General features: G+C 35.9%; 1 protein-coding gene across 4 annotated transcripts in view; it reads left to right on the forward strand.

Moving 5' to 3' along the window:
• The window catches only part of CEP350 (centrosomal protein 350), a 151,672-nt gene that overhangs the window by 43,496 nt on the left and 84,833 nt on the right, over positions 1-23,343 (forward strand). For 3 of the 4 annotated variants that reach the window (XM_027612703.2, XM_027612705.2, XM_027612704.2), the window contains exons 9-16: positions 2,065-2,211; positions 3,446-4,104; positions 4,874-4,995; positions 7,715-8,772; positions 10,375-10,525; positions 12,033-12,205; positions 20,260-20,446; positions 22,803-23,020. In XM_027612703.2, coding sequence (XP_027468504.2) covers positions 2,065-2,211; positions 3,446-4,104; positions 4,874-4,995; positions 7,715-8,772; positions 10,375-10,525; positions 12,033-12,205; positions 20,260-20,446; positions 22,803-23,020 — 2,715 coding nt within the window. The remainder of the gene's footprint in view (positions 1-2,064; positions 2,212-3,445; positions 4,105-4,873; positions 4,996-7,714; positions 8,773-10,374; positions 10,526-12,032; positions 12,206-20,259; positions 20,447-22,802; positions 23,021-23,343) is intronic. The other variant, XM_027612706.2, reaches the window with a different exon arrangement.

The raw sequence follows: 23,343 nt of genomic DNA on the forward strand, positions 1-23,343 counted from the left end.
AGAGAGAGAGAGGGAGAGAGCACGAGCTGGGGGGAGGGGCCAAGCAAGGAGAGAGAAAAGCAGACTCCTTGCTGAGCAGGGAGCCCAACATGGGGCTTGATCCCAGGACCCTGGGATCATGACCTGAACCAAAGGCAGATGCTTAACTGACTGAGCCACCCAGGCACCCCAAAAAATAAGATTTTATAAGAACATGAATTACTGGAATATAAACTAATTTTTACATGAAAAAATATGACAAAGTGTTATTTTCATGTGGTATTACCTGATATTCTTGCCAGGGGCATAGTTTGAAATGAAGCATTGAGACCACTATAACTTGTAAATACTGATCTTGGATTGTATTTATCCAGTTTTGTGTTAGCCTGATTCCCATGTATGCACTGTGCAGTGACCAAGGGACAGAGTCATTAAATGTGCTAAAGCTGTATTAATAGTTTATCTGTACTGAAAGTCCTCTTTTTTACCAATGGCTGCATGAGACTATTCCAGAAAGCCAGAATTTAGAAATAACCACACAGCATATTCAGAAGCCAGCATTTATAAATAACTACCCAGTATATTCACGGTTGCTTGCTTTTGATTTGGAAAATTAAGCTGAAATCGAAGAGAAGCCTCTTCTCTCATTTTGCTTAAGAACATAAAGTTTCTTATAAATAGATTCAGCAATAGACTTAAAGCCATTTAAATATTTTAGATCATTTAAGGTTAATAACAAGGTGCAAAAACATAAATAGCACACACAGATTTATAATTTTCTTTCTTTGTACTGGATGTTTTCATTAAAACTGTACTTTCACTTAAACTTTTAAATTGAAGCCTTTTTATCTTTTTTAAAAAAGAATTTATTTATTTATTTGAGAGAGAGAGCACACAAGCGGGGAGGAGGGGGAGAGGGAGAAGCAGACTCCCTGCTGAGCAGGGAGCCCGATGCGGGACTTGATCCAGGGACTCCAGGATCATGACCTGAGCCGAAGGCAGTCACTTAACCAACTGAGCCACCCAGGCGCCCAAGACTGTCTTTTGAGTGGAGTTTAAAATAGCATTACCACGGAATTGAGATAAAACAAACAACCTATTTTGGGTGTGGCTGGACACTGAATGCCCCTGAAACTATTAAGTATTTTATCAAGAAAGCTTGAAAAATAGAAGAAAACAGAGAAAACCACTGTCTTCACTTGAAGTACTAGTATTTTGTTATTTCCTTAAAGTAGTTTTAAAATCATAATAGTAGATGATCATAATCATTGTATTCATAACATTTTATCTTTTTCTCTTAGCATCTTACCACAAAAGCATTTCTCTAATTTCTTATGGAAATTATAATTTAAAATAGCCACATAGTAGTACTCCACCTGTGTTGGAGTATGATGGTCTAATTTTAATTTTTTTACAATCTGAAAGTAGTAAATGAAAAGTTTCTCTCTTAGTCAACAGCTATATTTATTGGACCATACTTTTATTTTTATGAACTTTTATAATGAGGGCAATTTAAAATGTTGATGATACTTGCTTTTGGAGTATCATTGTTTTATTCATAAAAAGGTAATATGTACTTCTGATATGTATCTATAAATATAATGTGAAATTCCCTATAATACTATCCCCTTCAAAGGTAATCACTGTTAACTGTTACATGTTTCTTCAGATTTTTTCCTATGCTTAGTTTAAGTCATTTGTTCCTTCAGCAAACATACATTTTACTATGTGCCAGGTACTGTTGGTAAGCCAAACCCTTACTATAATTAAGACATTATTTTGTTCTGTGCCCAAACTATTGGATTCAGTGTTCTGCTTGAGGTTGAGGTTTTGGGAATCGTTAACCATTTGGTACTTAACTTGCAAAGCATTTTACACTTATTTGAGGTGTGTGGATAAATCAGAATTTAAACTGCTATTTGATTTTTGGGACATTGTGTTAAAAATTAGATTGTAAACCTTTTGACTTTGACATAAGATAAGGATAAGATTAATTACAAAACCTGTATGGTTGACTAGATACACTTGTTAGAGATAAATTTGAAGTTTTAAATTCAACCCAATATGTATGTATATATTTTTTAGGTAGCAGTCGTCTGATAAGTACATCCTCTTGGCGAGATGGACAAAAATTAGTAAAGAAGATCCTGGGGCCTGCACCCAGAGTAGAGCAAAAAGAGCGAAGAACAGCATCAAATGACAGAAGTGGAAGAGAAAGAACTACTAAATCTGGTGAGTAATTAAATTATTAAGTTGTTTCAGTAATTAAAATTGTTGAGAAGAGCAATTAAAAATTGCTTGTGTAAGTGCTTAGAGGAGATGAAAGTACTCTTTTGAGAATGCTTTAAGAATTTGGTTTATAATTGTGAATATGGCTCATAAAAGAAGAAATGTTCTATTGGGCTTATCTATGGTTAATTTCTATATATAGACATTATGATGACTTTTATTATATTAATTACATTTAGCTGCCATGTGAATAAAAAAGCATCATTTAATTAGAGTTTATTAGACTTTTAGAGACCTTAAGGGAATTAAGTCCAATCTGTCTTATCCGTGTATACACAAACACAGGCACACTTTCACAATATTGGGTTTTTTATTTGACAGATTAGGAAACAGGCCCCAAGAGAGAAGTGATTTTTCTCAAGGGTATATACATTAAGTGGGTGGCAAAATTTGATCTAGGATCTACAACTCTTTGGTTTGACCCTCAAGTGCATTGCTTTTCTCTTTTTGAAGTGTCTTAAATGCTCTTTGAAATAACTAGTTACTTTTCTCATTAACACTAATTTTGGGAAATGAAATGCAAATACCTACAGGCCAGCTTTCCTTTTCAGTAACAAAATTTTCTTCAATTAATTTGAGCTTCTAGAGTGGATTCAGTAAGAAATCAATTAAAACTATAATTAGGTATATATAGAAGTCAATATATACTTTGCATTTACTCTTCACTCTCCTCTAGCTTGTAAATAAACTAACATGCATTCTCAGTTTAAAATTAACCCACATCAACAAACATTTAGATTATAAAATGATTGTTTTTCTATATATTTAATTTCTTTTCTATTACTCTTTGGAGAATTGTGGCAGTTTAAAATTGTTGGTTTTTAAACACCTGTTTTAGGGGTTTAGGGATGGAGAGAGATAGTATCATTAAATATGTGCATGGGAGAGAAATAGTAACTGTTAATAGTTAAATATTCGTGTTAACAATAAGATCTATCTTCAGAAATATTAAAAATGCATTTTTTAAATGCCAAGTAAGTATAGTTATTTTTAAAGATTGAAATTATTCTCTTCTAAAAATTTTTCTTTCCTTCTATAATATTCTTTGAACAATTTCATAGGATATTTAAATTTGAGTTTAAGATAAAGTGAAATTCTCTAATTTTTTCCTCACTACAATAAATCTTAGGAATGAATATAGGATTTTAATACATCACTAACAGTTCATACTTTGCAGGGGGTCATATTGGAAGAGCAGAATCTGATCCTAGATTGGATGTTTCACATAGACATCTTCCACGAAACTCAGAACGTTCGAGAAGTAGAGCTCGGTCTGAAAATAATACAAAGAAATTAGCTCCATCTCTTCCAGATAATAAACAGGAGGAAAATACGGCCTTGAATAAGGACTTTTTACCTCTTGAAATTCGTGGAATTCTTGATGACCTACAGCTGGATTCTACAGTTCAGGCTGCAAGGCAAGAGACAGGAGAGTTACAGAATCAGAAGTCATCAGCACCAGTACAGGCTCCTAGGAGTCACAGCCCAGTAAAAAGAAAACCTGACAAAATAACAGCTAATGAAGATCCCCCTGTTATTTCCAAAAAGCGCCACTATGACACAGATGAGGTACGCCAGTACATTGTTAGACAGCAGGAGGAAAGGAAGAGGAAGCAAAATGAAGAGAAGAAGGCCCAAAAGGAGGCCACTGAGCAGAAGAACAAACGATTACAGGAGCTCTATCGGAAACAGAAAGAAGCCTTTACTAAAGTAAAAAATGTGCCTCCTTCTGAGCCATCAGTAACTAGGCGACTGCAGGATACTTATTCCAAACTGCTACTAGAAAAGACCTTGCTCGAAGAGCCAGCTCATCAACATGTTACACAGGAAACACAGGTAATAGTAGTGCCAGAAATGCAAAAGGAAGTCATTCATGATTAGAAAAAGCTTATTTGCCATTTTGTTGCCATCATTCCTAATATTCAGGCATATGCTCAGATAATATTTGTAGTAATGTTGACCTTTTCATGAAATTTATTGTATGTGGAGAGTAATTTGATAAACGTGATTGAAAACAAGTGCTCGGTTAGCGTTTCCTAGAGTGATTGTTGCTGATCTCTATTCCTCTCATCACTGCTATTAGTTACATCCTTGCCTAGTTTTCATTGTATTACTGAGCAAAAAGTTAATTATGTCAATAAAAGCTTATTTTTGTGATCTGTGCTGAAATTAGAGAATAGCCTACTGTATGTGATAATTTTTTGAGTATTGCTTTTGTTTTTAAGAATAATGTTGAGTATGTACCGTGTACCACAGACTGTTCTAAAGGCTTTATAAGGCTAAAGCTTCAGTAAATCCTCATAACCCTGAGAAGGTAAATGCGACTAGTATTTCCAGGTGAGAAAACTGAGGTTTAGAAAGAGTATTACTTACTTCAGATTATGCAGTTAGTAATAGGTGCCTTTCTTGGATTTCAGATATAATTTTGCTCTTAATTATAATGGCTGCTTAAGCCAACCAAATTTGAACCAGTTTTATTTAAGAGAAAAAGCCCCTACATTTCATGATCTTTGTAAAGTTGAAGTGACTTAGTATTTGTCTTATGTACTCCCTGAGTATATCTTTGTGATAGGAGTCACATAAATTTGATGTCCTTTTCTCCTAGACCAGACCAGGGTATCAGCCTTCTGGAGAATCAGACAAAGAAAACAAAGTACAGGAACGTCCCCTAAGTGCATCTTCTAGTAGTGACATGTCTCTGTCAGAACCTCCACAGCCTCTTGCAAGGTAAAAAGGAGAGAATGAAAGATGATTAAGCTTTTTTTCGATGAAATTTAGTATAGTGGTCTATGTGTAGTGAATTTTGTTGACTAACCTACGTGAGCAAGTTGTTTATTTAGAAATTGGTTCATATCTTCTGATGGGTCCTTAAGCATGGTGTACAACTATACATGTGCACAAATACCCCTCTTCTACTGTTCAACTTTTACCTGTCCTTTCATATGCAATGTAAATGTCAGTCCTCCCAGGGATCCTGCGGTTGGAAGCACTCTTGCTTTCTCTGGACTAAACACACGGTAAAAAAACTGTGTTGATGAATGAATAACAGTGAAATTAATATTTTAAAGTATTTGTGGTGAATAATTTTCAGAAGGCATGTTTGTATCTATTACTAATCAAACTTTCATCATATGACTCATTCCAATTTATCCCTTGTACCTTTCAAAAGCTGTATTTGGATATGCATGTGAACATATGAACAGGGGCTAGGAGCAAGGGCTAGATTGCTGATCAAGGACTATGTTACCTTAAGTTTTCTTAAGCAAAATTTTTTTCTTGCTGTCATATATTATTTGCAATGAAGTAAAAGTAAACTGTATGGAGTTTGAGGGGATTTTGAGATGATATGGTTTTAAATACTTCAACCATTTCGGCTTTCTGTCTTCTGTTTTACCTTTCCCTGAATTTCCTTCTAATTCTAAATAAGTTATACAGTGTTGAAAACAAACCAGATGTAAAACAGATCTATTATTATTACCTTGCATGTGTTCCTTTCCTTTTCTTTCTAATATCACATTTCTTCAACTTGTGATATAGAGTCTATAGCCTCCACTTTCCCCCTACCCATCACTTAGGTTCCCCATTTCTGTTAGTAGTTTCGACATACCTCAGTCACTTTATGCTTGGAGGCATGGCATTTCTTTTCCCTGCCCTTCATGTCCCATATTCTTCATTAGCTACCTGGGAAGCTCCAAATTACATATCTGACCTTGAAGACCTTGAAGATCTAGCTCAAAAGCCACTTTCCTTGGCTAGCAGAGTTTATTGTTTTCTATCTGCAGTCTATTGAACTTTATATGTCTTTATATTAGTATTTATGACATTGTATTTTAACTATTTATTAGTCTCTCATCCCTGCTAAATATTAAGGAACCAAAGAGTACGGATTAAGTCTTAACTGGATGAACTGAATATTTGTCTCCCCTGTTCCTCTAGCATCAACAGGTGCCTGGCACATAATTGGCATTTTAAATACTTGAATTTAAAGATCTTGGATTTTTACTCAGCAATATCTTTTATATTTATAACTTCCTTTGTATTCCCGTTACTACCAGCTTAGTCTGAGCCCTGATAACCTGACACTCTATATTTTGTGGCATAGAATCTATGCACTAGTCTTCCTTCATTCCGTTTTCATAGTAGCCCTTCAGTACACAAGACTGTACAATATAACTTCCAACCAAACCTTGCATGACATGCTTTCTAATTCTCTTATCACTCTGGTTACCCTCCTCCAAATGATTCTTTTGAATTTAATTGGTAAGACTACATTTATCCATACTAGTTTGGTCAAGGTTGTAGCCTGTCCAAATCACTTTGAATCATAATTTGATAATTTTTTGGGTTAGCAATGCCTCCTAGCCTTCTGTCATTTGCAAATTTGATAAGCATATCTTTATGTCATCATCCAAAAATAATGGACAAGACCAAGGACAAAAACCTCATGTTGTTTTTTATAAGCATCTACTTAATAGTTAAAATTGACCTTTCATGTTTTTATAATATCCCTTAATATACAGGGTGTCCATGGTCTGGAAACGTTATTTATATAATGTCATCTGGGACATCTTTATTCTGTTTTTAGACTTTATGGACACCCTACTCTGTATTGTATATTTATAATTGGTATTCATAGTTTTGCAGTGATACTCATTGATGTTCACTAATTTTTTAAAATTGAGATTATAATGATCTTATTTCTTCAGTATGTACAATGTTAAACATAAACATTTATTAAATATTTGTTGATTAGAATAATGACTACCATGCCAATGTTAGTATTTAGCAATCTTAAGCATTTCTCTTTATATAACATTATTTATTTTTTTAATTTTAATTTTTTTTAAAGATTTTTATTTGAGAGAGAGAGCGAGCATGAGCGAGAAAGCATAACCAGGGGGAGGGGCAGAGAGAGGGAGGGAGAAGCAGGCTCGCTGCTGAGCAGGGAGCCCGCCGATGTGGATCTTGAACTCAGGACCCTGGGATCATGATCTGAGCCAAAGGCAGATGCTTAACTGACTGAGCCACCAGGCGCCCCTGTATAACATTATTTTTAGAGGAACAGGTAGAGCCAATGTTATAAAGAATTTTGTTTACCGAGTTTTAAAGGTTATGAAGGCTTCTCTTTAATTAATAGTTTAAAATATGTATTAGTTGAAGAAAGCAGTTTGCATGATAACATTCCATTTTTATGAAAATAAAAATGCCAAAACACATCACACACATAGAAAAATGTTTTGGAAAGTTATAATTCTAAATGAAATAGTAGTAGTGCCGCTTTCTCATTGTTTAGCTATGAGTGATCTTTATCTTTTTTTATCCTCTTTGCCTGTCCTTTTTTTTCCGGTGGTGAGTGTGCATTACCCTGAGGAAAAAAAGTTAAAAAAACTGGTGGCTTAGTCATGAGTTACTTTGTTAACCAACATACTATGACTCTCATTTCCAGAAGGGACTTGATGGAACCTACATGGATGCAGCCTGACAGATTGAGCCCACGAGTCCAGAATTCTCAACCACAGCCTCTTGTTGGAACAGCTGGAAATTTACTCTCCCATCTCTTGAGTCTAGAGCATGTAGGAATTTTGCATAAGGATTTTGAATCTGTCTTACCAACCAGAAAGAACCATACTGTGGCCTCAGGGCCACTAACTTATACACCTCAACCATATCTGACCTCACCAGCTGCTCATCCAGATGCCTTGTTAAAACCTAGTGCCAGCCAATATAAGAGTAAACTGGATCGTATTGAAGCCTTGAAAGCAACAGCTGCTTCTTTGTCCAGCAGGATTGAAAGTGAAGCCAAGAAATTAGCTGGGGCTAACATAAACTATGGGTCAGTCTGGAACGCCGAGTATGATGTACAGCAAACACCCCAAGAAGAGGGACCGTGGACCAAGGCTGTAAGTCCGCCTGTGAAAGAGGATACTGAAGATGTTTTCTCTGCCCGAATTCAAAAGATGATGGGAACCTGTGTATCTCATGCAACTTTTGATGAGGATCTTCCTGGTGTAGGCAACCTCAGTGAATTTAAAAAGCTTCCTGAAATGATAAGACCTCATAGTGCCATATCAAGGTTCAGAATGAGATCCCCTGGTCCCAAACCAGAGGGGCTCCTGGCACAGTTGTGTAAGAGGCGGACTGACTCTTCCAGCTCTGATGTGCAAGCTTCTCAAGACAAAGCCAAATTGTCTTTTGGTTCCAGCACAGATTCAGTCAGCGAAGGGCCTCTTCTTAGTGAGGGGAGTCTTTCTGAAGAAGAGGGAGGCCAAGATGGACAGCCCACGTTGAAGGTAGCAGAAATCTTAAAGGAAAAGGAATTTTGTGCTGGAGAAAGAAATGGTTATGAACCCATCAAAGAGTTTCAGAAGGAAGCTGAAAAATTCTTGCCACTTTTTGGGCACATAGGTGGTACACAAAGCAAAGGACCATGGGAAGAATTGGCAAAGGGAAGTCCACATAGTGTCATTAATATTTTTACAAAGTCGTATCAGTTGTATGGAAAAGGTGAGAAAAATAAGTAAGCCTTGTGCTATTTGTATGTTATCTTAAGATAAATCATTTAATAATTCTGTACAAGGTAATACTTAAGTACAAATTTTCATTTGTTCATTTATGAGGATAATAGAGACTTATTGGTTGTTGTCATGAACCAATAATTGGTAGTTGTAGAAATTTTGGTCTAATTTAGAGAAATTCATTTGTGGTGTTCAGGATTTGTATGTACCAAGTGTATGCTAGATTTTCTGTGACCGTAGTTATGTGTTTAGATAGAAAATAAGTATATTAATACAGTGATTTGTGAGTCATTGGGAATATAGTGGTCAAGAATCGAGAGGGGCAACTGTAGTAACATTCTAATATGGAAACTATTAGTGCTTGTCAAAACTAATTTTAAAAATAGACTTTGCTCTTGATCTCGGGGTTGTGAGTTTGAGCCCCACGTTGAGTTTAGAGATTCCTTAAATAAAGCTGAAAAAAAAAGACAGACTTTGGACAGAAATGTAACTACATTTATTTGGGTCATGAAACAACTGACTTCTAAAGTTTCTTATCTCTGAAATCCTGCAACACGATTTTCCTTTTCTATGATAAACTTAATTCCTTCAAGTCCCTTTCTCTTTTCTTCCTACTCTAGGTAGATTCTACCCATTTTATGCTAACATAACTTTAGAATTTCCAGGTTGGAGAATGAGGCTGAGCCTTCAGTCAGCTATCAATATGCTGTGGTTTTTATCTCCATTCTACATAGTGAACAACTTACTTGATAAGTGAATTGATTTCATCTATTCATCTTATGCTTAACTGGTATCACAGTGCATTTTCCTAGAATTCATATTTAGCTACTTTGTTATGATCTTGTGCAGACATACACATGCCATCAATCTCTTTTGTTAACACTTATTTCCTATAGGTGGTAATTTTAAAGTTTTTTTTGGTGAAAACAAAGTGCTTTTTTTTTTAAGATTTTATCTATTTGACAGAGAGAGCACAAGCAGAGGGAGAGAGAGGGAGAAGCAGGCTCCCTGCTGAGCAAGGAGCCCGATGCGGGACTTGATCCCAGGACCCTGGGATCATGACCCGGGCCGAAGGCATCTGCTTAACCGACTGAGCCACCCAGGTGTCCCAAAAGCAAAGTGCTTTAAATCAACACCCTCATTTTTTTTTTTTTGCAAGAGAAGTGTGTTTTTTTCTTAAATCGTATTAGATTTTCATTAAGATTTTATAATTATACTGAAATACTTTGAGTTCAAATGATGTGTTATCCAGGATTTGCTTCAAAATAGTCTGGGAGGGGAGTGAGAAATGGGGAGAAGAGGAAATTTAGTTGAAACTAGATTGGTCATGTATTGATAATTGTTAAAGCGGGCTGGTGGATATCTTAGTTTCATTATGCTATTTTCTCTATTTTGTTGTATGTTTGAGAATTTCCCTAATAAAAAGTTAAAAATGTATTGTTAAATATAAAGATAGATTGAAAAGAAGCACTAATAAAGCAAACTAAAATGTTCCTAAATCCATGTTGTTAATCCGCATGTTGTGGAATGCTTTGCTTGTAGTTTTTTAATTTTTATTTTAAAGCACATTTCAACGACTTACTTTTGACAGGGTTTGAAGATAGGTTGGAAAGAGGAACCTCAGCATCGCGTCCTTTAAATGTCATTACAACCCCTTTAAGCAGTGTTTCATATGAAGATGATTTTGTCTCCTCTCCAGGGAGTGGGACTTTGACAGAAAGAAAATCAGCTCTTGAACCTAAGTAAGTATATGTTGACGATATGGGATAAAATCCAAAGAGTGAGAAAAATTTACAAGTGAGAACTGTGGTGTGACTATGAGTCAGTTTGTTTAAAGATACATGTAGAGTCCACATAGCATAGAGATTATTAAGAGCATGGGCTCTGGATCCAGACTGTCTGGGTTTAAATCCTGGCTGTCCTGATATTAGTTGTTTGCCTTCAGGCATATTACTTAACTCCTGTGCTTCAGTTTCCATCTTTGTAAAATGGGGAAAATAATCATACCTGCTTCAGAGTGTTATGAATATTCAGTGAAATATAAAGTACTTAGAACAGGGCCTGGCACACAATAAGCAGAAAATACGTTGTTAAGTCAATCTGTGAGTCCCTAGTAGAGGATGGTATTGGGAAAGTCTCCCATGGTATACTAATATAAGAAGATTAAGTAATGGTTTTCTGTGATAGAATCAGGGATGACCAGATAGATCCTTGACTCCATGATCCCAAGTAAATCAATACATTTTTTTTCTAATTGGAAGAACATCTAAACTTTTGCAAGGCTTTGAAAAATAACAATATTACAATATTAATATTTATTGGACACATTGTGCAAGGCACTGAGAGGACTGAGGGGGCTTTGCTTGTATTAACTCATTCTTATAATAGCCTGAGGTGGTATTTTTGTTACTGTTCCTACTTCAGAGAGAGGAAACTGAAGCATCCAGGTTGTTACTGGTACAGAGTCATACAGTAAGTGAATCAGACTTTGCCAGAGAGAATTTCCTCCCTAAATTTTGTTACCATATAAAGTAATCTGTAATTACTCACATTCAATATAATTTGCTTCACAAATTACAAATTATAATTCACATAAAATTATTGGGTGATCTTTTGAAAATTAGTTCTATCTGGTTAAACTTATGAAAATAAGTATTATTAAAATTAAAGTGGGCAAAGTAGAGTTTTAACTTTTGAACTCTAAAGAAAAGATTAAAATTTTTTTTTTAAGATTTTATTTATTTGACAGAAAGAGACACAGTGAGAGAGGAAACACAAGCGGGGGGTGCGGGAGAGGGAGAAGCAGGCTTTAAATCAAAACTTGCAAAGATTTAATTGTGACATTTAATATCACCAATCAAGATGATTTATTGCATTTTATTTCTAGGTTGAACATATTATCAGGAGGAAAATAATTATAACATATTAAATGATGAATTTGAGTGGAAATTGAGACCACATTTTCCAGTATCCAACATTATATTTTTTCTTTTATGTCTGAATTATCCATTTTTTATTAGTTTCAGTTCAGTAGACAACTCCCTTAGATTTTTCTCAATAATAAATTGAGCCATAGGGAACAATCCAAGCTTATGGTAGTAAGAAAACAAAAAAAGAAAAGTGGAAGCCATTTTCAATTATAGTTATATTCTCCTTGTGATTAAACGTATTTTAAAATATCCATAGTTTTAGCTGTGTTTTAAGACTTTTTATTTTGTTCTTTAACCACTACTGCTTGTTCTTTGACAGTATCAGTGGTAGCAATTTGGGCATTCAGGAGGACCATTCTAGCAGAAAGTCTGCCTACGATCTGTCCTCTGTGGATGTTACCTCCCAGCATTCGTCAGGAACCCAGTCTGCTGCATCGTCTCGTTCATCTACTTCTTCTAAAGGGAAGAAAGGAAAAAAAGAAAAGATAGAATGTAAGTGGAATTTTTACATGGTGACTTTTTCTTTTACCAATCATTTTGTGGTAGTGATCTAAAGTTATAATTTGATTCCATAAGAAGTTAGATGAATTTCTTTATGATAAAATGTGATTAGGTTTCATACTTATTTGTCATTACAGCAATACCTTTTTGATAGAGAACAGTGTAAATCCTTAAACAAAAGGAATACATTTGCAATGATAAAAAATTAAGGATTACAGATAAACAGTTGTAAAAGAAGTATTAGTCCCCATTGATCCCTCTGCTCAGAGATAAACTATTAACATTTTTGGTGCCTGTTTTTCCAGTGTGTATATAAAACCATGTACACCCACACACCCCTTTATTTAAACAACAGAAATGAAATCATTTAGTTTTGCAACTGCTTTTAAAAAAACTTTAGGGGCACCTGGGTGGGGCTCAGTCGTTAAGCGTCTGCCTTTGGCTTGGGTCATGATCCTAGGGTTCTGGGATCGAGCCCTGCATCAGGCTCCCACTCAGCGGGAAGCCTGCTTCTCCCTCTCCCACTCCCCCTGCTTATGTTCCCTCTTTCGCTCTCTCTCTCTCTAATAAAAAAAAAAAAATCTTAAAAAACTTTAGAGTATATCTTGTACATCTCAAGCATAATTAAAAGTACTCAAATTTCCTTATCTCTAAGATAAAGATGATATCAACGGTATCAGTAGATGTTTCATATGGTAATTTTGGAAGCTTATGTGAAATTAACAGATATAATGTATACATCCCAGTACTTGGCCACAGTACCTGGCCTTTGGCACTCTTAAGTATTTTTGAGGGATTGAGGAGAACATCTATCAGACCATTCAGTTCTATTCTTGGCTATAATTTGCTCTGTAAGCCTAGAGGTAAGAAGATACAGTAATTAGGAAAAGCCTCTTAGACTCACAGGATGGCCCCTAGGGAATGATTTTGCTCCCAAAATTGTTTTTTCTTTCCTTTTTTTTTAAGATTTGGTTTGACAGAGACACAGTGAGAGAGGGAACACAAGCAGGGGGAGTGGGAGCCTAGCAGGGAGCCCAGTGCAGGGCTTGATCCCAGGACCCTGGGATCATGACCTGAGCCAAAGGCAGATGCTCAACGACTGAGCCACCCAGGTGCCCCGAATGTTTGAGTTTAATCCATGTTGTAGTACATACCAGTACTTCATTTCCTTTTTTTTTTTTTAATTTTTATTTTTTTACTTGACAGAGAGAGAGAGAGAGAGGGTGAGCACAAGCAGGGGGGGAAGGGGCAGAGGGAGAGGGAGAAGCAGGCTTCCCGCCTAGCATGGAGCCCGATGCAGGGCTCCATCCCAGGACCCCGGGATCATGACCTGAGCCAAAGGCAGATGCTTAATGACTGAGCCACCCAGGCACCCCCAAAATTGTTTTTTCTAATTGTAAAAATTGTTCATTGACTTAGCAAACCACAGGGGGTGGAGAAATCAGTAAAAAACAAAACAAAACAAAACAAAAAAAACTGTTTAAAAATTGAAATCACCTATAATCCCTTTACTTGAAAATAACCAATGCTAATGTTTTTTTTAAACTTTGTTTTAACAATTGTGGTAAAATACACATAACATAAACTTTATCATCTTAACCATTTTCAAGTGTATAGTTCAGTGTCATTAAAACACATTCACATTGCTGTGCATCCATCACTGCCGTCCATCTCCAGAACCTTTTCATCATCCCATACTGAAACTCTGTATTCGTTGAACAGTAACTCTTCCTTCCTCCCATTCCGCAGCCGCTGCAAACCACTATTGTACTTGGCTGTCTATGAATTTGACTACTCTAGATACTTCTAGGTGCTACATAGTGGCATCATACAACATTTGTCCTTTAGTTTGGCTTAGTATCATAATGTTTTCAAGTTTCATCTGTGTGGTGGCTTGCATGAGAATGTCCTTTTTGAGGCTGAATAATATTCCACTGTATGTGTACACCACATTTTGTTTATCCGTTATTTGATGGACATTCTGGTTGTTTCCACCTTTGGGTTATTGTGAATATGTTGCCACAAACATTGGTGTGCAAATAACTGTTGGGAGTCCCTGCTTTCAAGTTTTTTGTGTATATCACCAGGTAGGGATTTGTTGGATCAAATGGTATATCTGTGTTTAACTTTTTGAGGAAATGTCATACTGTTTTCCATTGTGGCTGTGGCAGTTTACATTTCTGCCAGTAATGCACACAGGCTCCAACTTCTTCACATCCACACTAACACTTTTTTCTTTCTTTTTTTTTTTTTAAAGTAATAGATATTCTGATGGGTGTGAAATGTTAAGATTTTTAGTAAGTATCCTTTCAGATAATTGTAGGCATATGTAAATAGGAAGTGTTACATGTAAGGGACCACATTTGTTTACATGCTCTTTTGTTCTGTCAGTGGGTTATAGATCTCTTTCTCTGTCAGTAAATATGGATGACCCTTGTAATGACTATCCAGTGTTTTATTATTTTAATATAATTTATTTAGCAAATTGTTAGACATTTAGGCTACTCTATTTCTTTTTCCCATTAGGAACACTGCTGCATTGAATATCCTTATAAATGTATCTTTATGCATTAATCTGGTTCTTTCCTTTAAGGTAAAATTCTAGAAGTGAGGTAATGGGGCAAAGAGTATGTCATGTTTAGAATTTGGGTACATTTTGCCAAATAACCCCTCGGAAAGCTAATGCCACTTTATACTCCCAGTATGAGAGTGCTAGGGAGAAATTATTGCTTAATCATTAACCTAGTATGACTCTCTTGCAGATTGTTCTGAAAGTTTTTGGTGGGACTTAGACATCATTCCACCAGCACTTCCCAATGTCTGTCTTTTCTTGTGAAATACTGTTTCATAAGTGTTCTGAGTATAAAAGAGCTCCATGGTTCCATAAATTTGGGAAATGCTTTTAGAGTGAAACAGGCTTCTTTTCTACAGGATTCATCAATACCCCTGATATACTAACATGCATTATTTATTTTAGGATGAGGATGAGGCTGCAGTATGAAGTATTTTCCAAATTTATTTAACCACAGAATCATTTCTTCCACCAGCATGTTAAGGCATTTGAATTCAGCTGAACATACTTTGGGAAATGCTGAGCATACTCAGTTCTTTTAGTTTGCAATTGTTTTGCCCTGTTTTTTTAGTGTCTCACCTAAGGATTAAAGTGGTAATTACCATAAGAAAAATTTTTTTTATCTTAATGTAATTTAAAACCTATAAATACACTTTCATTTGGCAATCTTTTATTTATTTTTTAAAGATTTATTTATTTATTTATGAAAGAGGGAGAGCGTGGGCATGAGCATGAGCCGAGGGAGAGGCAGAGGAAGAAAGAGAGAAGCAGACTCAGCTGAGCAGGGAGACCAATGTGGGGCTCAATTCCCAAGACCCTGGGATCATGACCTGAGCTAAAGGCAGTTGCTTAACAGACTGAGCCACCCAGGCACCCCTCGTTTGGCAATCTTTTAAAGTAGGGGCACATATTTCCTTTGTGTATGGGTCCCTTGGTTGGAGTTTAGTTCTTTCTTGCATAGACCTTTGTATTGTCTACAATTCTGGTTGTTTGAAATCAAGAGCAATTTTTATTTTTTTATTTATTTTTTTAAAGATTTTATTTATTTATTTGAGAGAGAGAGAGAGAGAGAAACAGCATGAGAGGGGAGAAGGTCAGAGGGAGAAGCAGGCTCCCCGCTGAGCCGGGAGCCTGATGTGGGACTCGATCCCAGGACTCTGGGATCATGACCTGAGCCGAAGGCAGTCGCTTAACCAACTGAGCCACCCAGGCGCCCTCAAGAGCAATTTTTAAATTGTGTATTTTCAAAGGTTAACATTAAATGAGTAAAGACATGCATTTTTATTATGAAAAAATTAGAGATACTCAGTATTAACAACTTGCTTTTAGTCTAGGGATTATAAATAGATTTTAGATTATAGAGTCTATTCAAACTGATTGATAATCCTTTAGATTATTTGTGTGTCATCCCCCCCCCCCCGCCCCGTTGTGGTAATGCATTCAGCATATCTAATTCACGGTACACATCTTTACATAGCTTCCTAGGATGAATTACTGTGAATGAGATGAAATTTCTGATTCAAAGGGGATCAAAAATTATTTTCATGCATATTATAAGTTGTTCTCCAGGAAGGTTGTATCAGTTTGCACTCCCATGAAAACAATGTATGGGTATCCTTTTCTGTGTATGTTGAATAACACTCAAGGCATTATTATTTTAAAAATATTTGCTAATCTAATAATGAAAAATGGTATCTTATTTGAGGTGGTTTTCATTTCTTTAATTGTTAAAATTTTATATGCTATGACTTTTCAGTTTCCTTTTTTAAACTAAATTTTAATGAAAAGTTGTTATCCTATTACTGTGACTACAACAGAGTATATTTATTTGTTAGTTTATTTTTTATATGGTAACATACACCCAACACAAAATTTGCCATTTATTTATTTTTTATTTTTTTTAAAGAATTTATTTATTTGAGAGAGTGAGAGAGAGAGCACATGAGAGGGGGGAGGGTCAGAGGGAGAAGCAGACCCCCTACTGAGCAGGGAGCCCAATGCAGGACTCGATCCCGGGACTCCAGGATCATGACCTGAGCCGATGGCAGTCACTTAACCGACTGAGCCACCCAGGTGCTCCCAAACACTTTTTTTTTTTAATTGAAGTATAGTTGACACACAATTACATTAGTCACAAATGTACAACATAGTGACTTGACAACCGTAATTATGCTATGCTTACCGGAAGTGTAGCTGCCATCTGTCACCGTACAGTGCTATTACAATACTATTGACTGTTTTTCCTATGCTGTGCCTTTCATCCCCATGACTTAGTCCATAACTGGAAGCCTGTACCTTCCACCCCCCTTCACCCATTTTGCCCATCCACCTATCCCGCTTCCTCTAGGCAGCCACCAGATTGTTCTCTATATCTACAGATCTGTTTCTGCTTTGTTTTTTTGTTTGTTCAATTGTTTTGTTTCTTAAATTCCCACATATGAAATCAAAAGGTATTTGTCTTTCTCTGTCTGCCTTATTTCACATAGCGTAATACCTTCTAGGTCAACCCATGTTGTCACAAATGGGAAGATCTCATCTTTTTTATGGCTGAATACTATTCCGTGTGTGTGTGTGTGTGTGTGTGTGTGTGTGTGTGTGTGTGTGTGTGTACACACCACATCTTTATCCATTCATCTATTGATGAATGCTTAGGTTGCTTCCATATTTTGGCTATTATAAATAATGCTACAATAAACATAGGGGTGCATATATTTTTTCAAATTAGTGTTTCAAGTTAGTGTTGAATAAATACCCAGTAGTGGAATTACTGGATTGTATATACGGTATTTCTATTTTTTATTTTTTGGAAACCTCCATACTGTTTTCCACAATGGTTGCTCCAATTTACATTTCCACCAACAGTGCAGAAGGACTTCCCTTTCCTCCATATTCTGACCAACACTTGTTATTTCTTATCTTTTTGATACTAGCCATTCTGACAGGTGTGAGGTGATAACTCATTGTGGTTTTGATTTCCACTGCCCCAGTGATTACTGATGTTGAGCATCTTTTCACATGTCTGTTGGCCATGTGTATGCCTTCTTTGGAAAAAATGTCTATTCAGGTTCTTTGTCCCTTTTTAAATCAGATTATTTGGGGTTTTTTTTGGTGTTGAGTTGTATTGACACAACACTATATGAAGTCAGTACTTTATATATTTTGGATATTAACTCCCTATCGAATGTATCCTTTGCAAATACCTTCTCCCCCTTATTTTAACCATTTTAAGTGTCCAGTTCGGTGGCATTGAGTTGTTGTTTTTGTTGTTGTTGTTTTTACACTGTTTGCAACCATTATCATCATCCATCTCTGTAACTTTTTTGTCATCCCATACTAAAACTCTGGGCCCATTAAATAAACAGTGACTTCCCATTCCTCGGTTGTTGTCCCCGTCCCTGCCGTACTCCTGGTAGCCACCATTCTACTTTCTGTCTTTGAATTTGACTAGGCGATTTAACTGTTGCTAAGGTACATTTTGGTGGTATGAAGTACATTCATGTTGTGCAGTTGTCACCATTGTCCATCTCCAGAACTGTTCAGCAATCCACGCTGAAACTCTTTTCCTCTAGGTAATAACTCTCATTTTCCTCTCCCCCTTGTCTCTGGTAACAAATGTCTACTTTGTGTTTCTGTGGATTTGCCTACTCTAGGTACTTCATATAAGTGTATGATCATACAATTTAGTCCTTTTGTGATTGGCTTATTTTAGCATAATGTGCTTTAAGATTCATCCACGTTGTAGTGTGTGTCAGAATGTCCTTCCTTCGAGGCACCTGGGTGGCTCAGTTGGTTAAGCATCGGACTCTTGGCTTCAGTTCCGTCGTGATCTCAGGACCGTGAGATCGAGCTCAGCTTTGGGCTCCATGCTCAGCGCCTTGGCTTGGGATTCTCTCTTTCCTTCTGCCCCTCCCTCCCTCACCTTTCTCATGCACTCGTGCATGTGCGTTCTCTCTCTTAAAAAAAAAAAAAAAAAAAAAAAAAGAATGTCCTTCCTTGCCTGGGTGGCTCAGTCGTTAAGCGTCTGCCTTCGGCTCAAGTCATGATCCCAGGGTCGTGGGATCGAGCCCTGTGTCGGGCTCCCTGCTCAGCAGGAAGCCTGCTTCTCCCTCTCCCACTCCCCCTGCTCGTGTTCCTGCTCTCGCGATCTCTCTTTCTCTGTCAAATAAATAAATAAAATCTTAAAAAAAAAAAAGACTGCGTAATCTATCATTGTATGTTAAGTACCACATTTTGTGTATTCATTCATTGTTGAAGGACACTTGGAATGCTTCCACCTTTTGGCTACTGTGAATAATGCTGTGAACATGGGTGTACAGCATAATTGTTTCCTTTTTCATTTTCTTTTGATCTTTAACCATATGTCTACATTAGAAGTTTTTTTTGCTGTCATTAGAGTATATATGCAGTTCTTTTTTCTGCTTTTTAAAATGTAACAAATATTTTTCTCATGTTGCTATTGAAACATAAAATCAGGCTACCCTAGACTTAGAGTCATGAGACCTGTTTTTATGTTTTATTTCTCTGTGACCATGTATCCTCTAGCAAGTTACATAGCCTCATAGATTTCTAGTTACCTCATCAGTAAATTGAACATATGGTATTCAGTTCATAAGATGTTTAAGAGCGATAAAGTAATGTATGTGGAGTGCATTTTAAATTACGAAGTGCTAGTTACTAATGTTCAAGTTACTGTTATCTATGTAATTTAGACAACTCTTCAGTTGTTGGAAATTGAGGTCAAAATTTAAAAAATTTTAAAGTTGTACATTCAATATCATGCATAATTTTTGTTTATTTCAATAATCTCAAGATATACCTAGAAGGAAGATTATTCTGAGTCAGAGAATATGAGCAGTTATATGAATCTGGCTACGTAGTTCTTGTCATAAAGTTTTTAAAAATGATTATGTAGTTCAGTTGGCTTTTTTTTTTTAAAGGATTTTATTTATTTATTTGACAGAGACAGTGAGAGAGGTAACACAACAGGGGGAGTGGGAGAGGGAGAAGCAGGCTCCTGGTTGAGCAGGGAGCCCGATGCAGGGCTCGATCCTCGAACCCTGGGATCATGACCTGAGCCGAAGGCAAACACTTAATGACTGAGCCACCCAGGCGCCTCGTTCCATTGGCATTTGATACTGTTTTTCTCCCAGCTCTGGATTTTATCCTTATAGGTCTTCAAAAGGTTACTTTTTTATAGGGATAGAACAGTACTTCATTCTTGCTTAATATGTTTGTCTATTTTTTACCATTTTATTTAAGAACAATTTATTTTTTAACATCAAGTGGGGGTTAATGGAAGAAACTTTATTCTTAAACTGAAGCAGAAGGATGAACTACTTTATTTTATATATGAAAAATAACTTTTAAAAAGTCTGATCTGTACATTTTATTACTTTCTTGAAATATAGATATCAATTATTTCTCAGTAGCTTCTGACATTGGGAATCAGCTTTATAAGAAATTTGCTTTATAGGGCTGGATTCACTCACTGGAAATGTTCAGAACTCACTTCTTGATGAGGAGAAAGTACACTCTGGCTCAGAACGTGGCTCTCATCAAGGAAAGAAATCTGGGACCAGTAGCAAACTTTCTGTTAAAGATTATGAGCAGACTCTTGACACTGATAGCATTTTGGAGGATCTTCCTGGGCATTCTGTGAGGTAATGTATATTTTATACCTGTAATTCATATTTAATTGAAGTTATAATATCATTGATGTTCAGAGAATCCATTCAATAAATTGCTGTATTTTCTGAATAGACTTGGTAGTTTTGTTCATAGTTTGGGTCTTTATATTTTAAAATATGGTCATCTCTCACCTAAACTATTACAGCCTCTCTCAGGAATACTTTGCCTCTAGCACAATCCACCTTTCTATTCTAAATGCCATTGCCACTGTTGTTATCTTGAATCAATCCTTTGACCAAGCAACTGCTCTCCTTAGGGTACCCTGTGAGCTCACAGCTACTCTGTAGATGAACTCCCAAGAACTTAACTTTATTTGAAGTGTTTCACTAGGCTACCAGAGACTATCTCACTTCCTTTATCTATACATTTCTTCTCATCTGTGTTCATCCACTCTTTCAACACAACTACTTAGCATCCTTTTGTCTCATCTGTTTCTTCCTGTGAACTTTTCTCTCCTCAACTTATTTGATGACTCAAGCAGATTTTGAAATCTCACTCTTACTATGATTACGGAGAGCTTGCATACTGTTTTTTTGTCCTTCTTTTTAATTATCATACAGTATTATACACTGAGTCTGTGGCTTATATATGACATTTTGTGGTTGCTTCATATGCAGTGTCTATTCCTTTGCATGGCTTTTTATCTATTGCACCAGTTTTGTCCTTCTGGAAATTTAAGCTCTGAGAAGACATGGATTTATTTTTTTCTTTTAAAACTGTTTGCTTTTTCTAGTACAGTGTCACAGATAATCAGTTTTAATGCTTTCATGTTGTAAATCTTACATCGTTAATTCCATCATTGCTGTGTTTAAAATTGAATTTTAATTTTTTTGTCAGAAAACTTTACCTTTCCTTAGAGATATTCATGATAATTTATTTGGCAAAATCTACAAAGTTGAACATTTCTGAAACAGAATCCACAGCCAAATAAGTTTGATAAATGCCCCATACTATAGAATAGACTTCCCCCGCCACCTTCCTCACCTATGATTTAAGGCTTTGATGAAGAGGTGTTCAGATTTTTAAAAACATATTTAACCTATTTTTTAATTTATTTATTTGGCTATACTCACTTTCTGTCCCCAAGCTCTTTACTTTTCTGTCCTTTTTATTTTTTGGAAAATTTATTAACATCATTGGAAGCATAATTTTGGAAATGCTAGTCTAGGTGAATCTTATTTGCAGAGCAAATTCAAATTCAGTTTGTAAAACCACAAGGTGAGATTCAGGCAGAATACTTGGTTTTGATATTGTGTTGGAATTCTTTCTTGGAAATCTAGTAAGAGACAGAAGGAATAAAATTCTTTTTCTATTCCGTAAATGAGGTTGTCAGACTATTAGAAATAGTAGTTCTCTAAAGCATCAATAGTAAATTAAGGTCACTGTAAACAAGTGAGTACCTCTCAAGACTACTTTTATTCAAATATTTATATGCTGGATTTAAGAGAAATGTCTATCTTTGAAAACTATCTCCTGGTTTTATGAAAGCTAAAAGTAAACTTGTTTTACTATGTTAGAAATATGTTAACTGGGCTAACTTTATGAAGTATCTTTAAGTAATTTATTCAATAAATAAATGTTTAGTGCGTGGCAACATCTTTTTGTTATGAGAAACAGTAAATTTAATGAGTCTAATTTCTCAGGGGCTAGGCATGTGCCTTGTATTGAAATAAATACATTAAGAGTTATAATCAGACTGCTTATGAGAGGTTACTTCTTATTAGAAAGTGCAGGAAAGAACTATAACAGAAGATAGATGAAAACAAATGAGTACATATAAAGTACTTAGAGATAGTAGGAAAATAATTTTTTGCTGTGACTTTTTGGGTTAAGAGGAATAACAAAAGAGTGGATTTTGTCATTTCTTAATCTTTAATACAAAATGACAACTTTATTCTCTTTCAGAGATACGTTTTAAGACATTTTTTATATGATAGGCTTGACCTTACCTTTTATATATGGCTGTAATTTTATTGCTATATGAGGTCTATGTATTTTAGAAGGTTTTGCCTCATACTGTAATAAGTGATTCATTATATATGTACATTGTAGAAGAAAGAGTTAAGTGCCAATTTAATTGAGACTCCTTTTCTATTTTATTATTTTGGGCAGTGTTTGTGCCTGGCTCGTTCACCACTGTAAGTCTAGCAATGAGAGCCGTACTCATTCATTCATTCAACATGGTGACTATGTTGAATTATTAAATGCCTGAATCACAGCCTTTTAAATGTCAATAAAGAATGTAATGCATGATGTTCTTATGAATTGTTTAGTGGCTCTTGAAGTAGTTTTCCTTTCTCTAACATCTTTATGAAACAAAACTTCTAGTGTCTCATCAGACAAGGGAAGATCTCAGAAAACTCCAACTTCTCCCCTGTCTCCAAGTTCCCAGAAATTGTTGCAGTTTGACCTTCCAGGAACTTCATTAGAAAGATCTAAATCCTCGGTAATAATGCCTCCATCTATAACAGGATTTAAGCCTAATGCACCTTTCACCGATATGAACCTTGCTGCCAGCAGAACAACAGAGATGGCCTCAACACCAGGCAAGTAGATCTATGCACTTGTAATTTAAGATACTACTTTTGTCCCTTAAAATCCCTTTTCCTTCAGTCGAACTGTAGGGAAATATTATCCCATCAAGTGAATGTGATTACTTTTTGAAGTATTCAGAATTGTGCAGGAAAAGAAATATTGAAAAGCATGACGGATTCGACAGTGGTGATTTTTCCCCTTTTGCCAGCCTGAGTCAAAACACACCTGGAAAATGGACACCGTGCTAATTAAGTCACTGTCTTTCCTGCAATGGAAAGCAAACTTTTTGGTTCTTAAAATGAAAAATGAATTTCAAAAATCTGAGAGGTCGTTT

The sequence above is a fragment of the Zalophus californianus genome, chromosome 10 (genome assembly GCF_009762305.2).
Source record: "Zalophus californianus isolate mZalCal1 chromosome 10, mZalCal1.pri.v2, whole genome shotgun sequence".
Taxonomy (NCBI): domain Eukaryota; kingdom Metazoa; phylum Chordata; class Mammalia; order Carnivora; family Otariidae; genus Zalophus; species Zalophus californianus.